This window comes from Amia ocellicauda, chromosome 6 (genome assembly GCF_036373705.1).
Source record: "Amia ocellicauda isolate fAmiCal2 chromosome 6, fAmiCal2.hap1, whole genome shotgun sequence".
NCBI lineage: Eukaryota > Metazoa > Chordata > Actinopteri > Amiiformes > Amiidae > Amia > Amia ocellicauda.
In genome coordinates this window covers 34,764,485-34,769,665 of record NC_089855.1, presented here as the reverse complement: position 1 = coordinate 34,769,665, position 5,181 = coordinate 34,764,485, and the positions used below count along the sequence as shown (strand labels likewise).

At 36.7% G+C, this 5,181-nt stretch overlaps 1 protein-coding gene across 1 annotated transcript; it reads right to left on the bottom strand.

Moving 5' to 3' along the window:
• Positions 1–1,952: 1,952 nt before the first annotated feature.
• On the bottom strand, positions 1,953–4,920 carry LOC136751420 (gap junction alpha-8 protein). The gene has a single exon (XM_066707033.1). The coding sequence runs from the start codon at positions 3,705–3,707 to the stop codon at positions 2,583–2,585; it is 1,125 nt and encodes a 374-aa protein (XP_066563130.1). The 5' UTR covers positions 3,708–4,920; the 3' UTR covers positions 1,953–2,582.
• Between the last annotated feature and the right edge of the window lie 261 nt (positions 4,921–5,181).

Genomic DNA, 5,181 nt, shown 5'->3' with positions numbered 1-5,181 from the left:
AGAAATATTTCCTTTTCCCCCTCGTTTGAAATGCTGTTTGTTTTTTACAGAATTATATCCATGAGTTATTATGAATTCCTACTTGAATAGGTGCTTAATATTACCTTGCGCTGACAAGCAAATATTAGATTTATTTGCCAATCACATTTTAGTGTTTAATTTCACAGACTCTAAAGCAAAAAACATCCATTCACACAAACACATACAGTTTTGCTTTTAAACATTTAGTGGTTGGTTTGACACTAAAACTAGCCCTATTGGTGTTGCTTAGTTATGGCTCATATGTCATTTGTAGAAGGACAATCCACAAATAACAACATTTCTTAAAATGTGGTGTTTGTTTCTTAATTACTTTAAATTTCTAAGATTGTTTTTCAAGGGCATATCTCGTCTGATTGACACAGATCAGTCACATTTTTTTACATAACAAAAGATACATATAGTAAGCACATATAAACACATCAACTACATTTTTTCAATGGGTTTTTCAACAACAAAAAAGAAAAAAAAACACAATAAAACTAATTTACTTACATGATTCCCAGAGAGACATTTTTGTTTATGTCAATAAACTGCTTGGCAAAACATACTAGGAAATGAATAGCAAAGCACTTTAAAGTGTTAATAAACACTGACAAAAGAAAAATAAATCTAGTACACAAAGCTGAAACAGTTATTTCCCTGTGAGTGTATGCTCCGTGATATTCAAAATAAGTCACTTATATTTTGATTGATGTTTGAAACATAAAAAAGGATAGAAAAAAAGGCACTTCAAATATTAAAATTTTGAATTTTCTTTTTTCTTTAAACAAATCATTATAAATTAAGTCTGTTTGCATAAGCTTGATATTTGATGGCCAGTGATCATAGTAATTCTATTGTAAATGGCCATATCTGAAGTGGTTAAATTAGTGCTGCAATTAAGTAACTCTTTCATCCCTCCATTTTTACAATGCTTCTTATATTTTCAGACACACGAGCATTCATAACACCCAGTCATTTTCTTAATTTTAACATGAGCTTAGAAAAGAAACACTAACAAATACACACACTAAGGGGGTAGCTTGCCTTGTTTTCAAACATGTTGTAAAAGGACTTCAGGCTGATCAATGGATAACACTTTAGAAAAATAAATTAAACAGTAATCCATTTGTGTCCGATTTTCATGCTTCTAATTCACCCTTGCATAGCTATGATTTATGAGCTGTGTGACACAATTATATTTCCTTTGATTGGGACAAATAAGCCTTTTATTAAAATAAGCTTTAAACATGGCTTGTGACCATGTGTTCTCCTTCACTGTACATTTTAAATAAATCTCCCTAGAATGAGATGCAAGTGTTACATGCAGCAAAAGACTTCTGCAGGACAGGCGGGGTTGGGGGGAATGTTCTACTGGATGTATTGTGAGATTTTAACTGTGCCATTTACATTGTAGTGTTTATATTTTTTTATAAAAGTAGCAAACCACATGAGGCTATAAGGAAGATTAATATAATAGGATAAACTGCAATATAAATGCAAAGGTGAATAGGATTTTCTCTAGATTATATTTTACAAAGAAGTCAAGGTTGTCTGTTTTCTGTAATGAGTGTGTTTGTGTGTGTGTGTGTGTGTGGGTGTGTGTGTGTGTGTGTGTGTATTATTGTCTCTAGTTTAACAATACTTTGTGCTGATTAGGCATGGCCTTTGTCAACATGACAGGCTGTTTGTATAGGGATAAAAGAAAGGATTTGGACAACAGTTATTTCCACAGTTCAAATGGTTATCAATGAAATATTGAGACTGCATATTTTCTGTATTTTTTTCTGGTTATACATGCACACAATCATAGACGCACACATATATATATATGTGTGTGTATATAAGTATATGTATGCAATATATTTATACATATAAATACAGATTCATAAAGGAAAATAATGGCAAAACATTTGAATTTCTCTGTTTTTATATATATATATATGAATATTCATGAATATTATTCAAATTTCTGTTGTTTCCTCAATACAACAAAAAGCCTTTTCTTTCATTCTTTAATTTGGGGGTGCAGTCAGTTTGATTTAATTATCTTGAAACCAATCTGTTAAATGAGGTGAAGTGAGAAACATGTAACATATAAAAGCGTATTACTATAACCCTGACTGTGAAATAATAGTCCCCTGCTTTTAAAACATCAGTGCTTTGCAAACACAACATTTTACTAACGATTAATCCAAAATGTAAACATCAGACATCTCTGATAGATTTTTTTTAAAACTCCTCTGATAGAAAATATTTAATTAAAAAAACAGCACATTAGTTTTTAATAAATAAAAAAACTCTTCATCTAATTCTCTTCGCCTATACTGACATTTTCACCAACCTTGTTTTGTGTTTAACCTTTCGATAAGAACATTATCCAAAAAATGGTGCTGAATAAAAATGTATCTTAATTTAAAAGTATACATTTTCTGTCAAACTTTTTTCCTTAATTCATTTTACATATTGCTTATTATGCCAAAATACCTAGCTGGTGCCTGAATTCATTTAATTAAATTGAGCTCAATAAAAGTACTATTTGTTTTCCTGCGCTCTTGAGCTCATACTGTTATATCATCTGACCTTGCCCTGCTGCTTGCTTTGCTCAATCTGCTTAGAGGTCTTGTGTCTTCTATTGTCTCGGTGGCTTCTGCAGGTGGTTCTTCTAGTATTTCTCCTTCTGGTTCTGTAGTTTGGCCGTACGATGGTAGAGTCTCATCATAAACTTTTGATAGGTCTTCCAATGGACCCACGTCATTGACCTTCTCTTCGATAGTTTCAAAAGCTGCAGGAAGGCCTCCAGCTTCCACCCCGACCTCTGTGAGAGGGTAGAAATGAGACACTGGCTTGTCTTCCTCCAGCAGCTTGTAGCCCTTGGCTTTCTGGATAGAGGACACTGCAATGGAGTGCAAGGTTTTCTCTGATACCAGCTCCCCCTGCTGCTGCGGTTGCTTTCTGAATACCAGCCGGATCTTCTTCAAGCCCAAATGGCTGATCTCCACAAAGTTGAGGAATAGCGAGACGCATGCCACCGCCAGCATGAAGATGACGAAGACGGTCTTTTCCGTGGGCCTGGAGATGAAGCAGTCGACAGTATTGGGACAGGGCCACCGGCTGCATCGGTACAGGGGGAGGATGCGGAAGCCGTAGAGGAAGTACTGGCCAACCACGAAGCCCACCTCAAAGATGGTTTTGAAGATGATGTGGCAGATGTAGGTCCTCAGCAGTGTGCCCTCTAAGCGGAATTTCTTGCTCCCTTTGGTGCTGGTTTCTTTGGTGGTTCTCACGCTGCCCTGGTCAGGAGCCAGTGGCAGCCTCTCCTCATTCATCTCCTGCTGTCTGCTCATCTCAGCTTCCTCCCTCTCTTTGCGCTTCTCTTCCATTCGGACATGGTGCACGGCGTGGCCTACATACACCAGTGAGGGTGTGGAGACAAATATAATTTGGAGGACCCAGAGTCTGATGTGGGAAAGGGGGAAAGCCTCGTCATAGCAGACGTTCTCGCAACCTGGCTGCTGGGTGTTGCAAACAAAATCCGACTGTTCATCTCCCCAGACAAATTCGGCAGCCGTGCCAAGGATTAAAATCCTAAAAATGAAAAGCACCGTCAGCCATACCCGTCCTATGACAGTGGAATGTTCATTTACTTCTTCTAAAATGTTTCCCAAGAAGCTCCAGTCACCCATTGTCGAAGTTCAGTACTGTGGGGGGAAAAGGGAAAAAGAAAGAAAGGTATCAAAAATAAGTTCAAGAAATGAAAATTTCCTTTAACAGTGGCATTTTTGGTTTGTTTCTTTGTTTGGTGGCTTTTTTGCAATTGCAAAACAATTCCTATCAATAAATAGCAATCGCGACTCTTCGACTTTTCAAGTCCGACTCCACAAATCTGGTTTGTTTTTTAAATGAATGTGCTGTTGTTTCAAACTACTTACAGCAATTTGTAACCACAACACAAATCCTCTGGCTGACTTTTTCTCTCAATAAACCTCTTTTAAAGCAAAAAGTACCAGAGCAAGATCACATCAGTAACGATTTCCAGCAGTTGTCTATCACAGTAAAGCTAAAAAAAAAACACCAAAAGGTATCAACAGAAGCTCCAGTAAGTATCCAGCTGAAACAGTGGTTTAGATTAGTGCTATCAAATGGGCAACTTGCCACAGAAAAAGCTCCAGTGTAGTTGTGTCCCCTCTCTTGGCACCCTGTGGAGGAAAGTGAACTTTTTTGTCTCTCTTTCCCACCTAAAGCCCCGTCCTTGTCGCACGACTGAGCAGATGTGACTGAATTGGGTCTGATGGTTAGTTTTTAGTTTGCTGCAATATTTAAGCTGAGAGCTAGACGGTCTTTATTCAGTGGGCGACGTTTGGTGACGCAGAAAACAATAGGTTCAACAAACAAATGGGGATGTATGGGATGCTGCCATTAGAGGTGCTATGAATGTGTATACCTGACTATTGTATGGGATGCTGCCATTAGAGGTCCTGTGAATGTGTATACCTGGCTGTTTAGTTATTTGGGAGCTGTCAGATCCTGAAGAAATGGGTTCCACCTGCTAAGCTTGCCTGCCATGAAGTTTGTCTTCTGCAGTAGTCAGACGTTTACTTGGTGTCTTAAATCTCTGACTGTTTATTCAATTTACAAATGCAAGAAAACAAAAAAACAAAAAAAAACATGGATTGAAAATAGATGAAAAGCCTAACCTTTACTTTATAGTATGACTGTACCCTATCTGTTATTTTTCAGCTTTGATGTTTATTGCATTAGGCTTGAGGTTTATTCAGATTCTTCCTCTGTTGCCAAAATGTTAAGAAGTACATTGCAAGTTTCTGGCTTTGTACTTCAAAGTGAAGCGCCTAATCTGGCTTTCTCAGAAGCTAATCTGTATTGCATATTCCTATCACAATTGTTTAGACCTAGGCTCTAAGTCTTTTATTTTATAGCTTATATAAAACATGCAAAGCCTGCCAATAATATTATATATATATATATATATATATATATATATATATATATATATATATATATATATATATATTCTTGTCAGGCTGTGTATGTGTCTTACGACAGATAAATCAGTAATAATTGAAGTTCCAACAAAGCCACAGTAGACAACCAATTTACAGATAACACAAATGTAAAGCAGCCAGTGGAGACAAAACACCC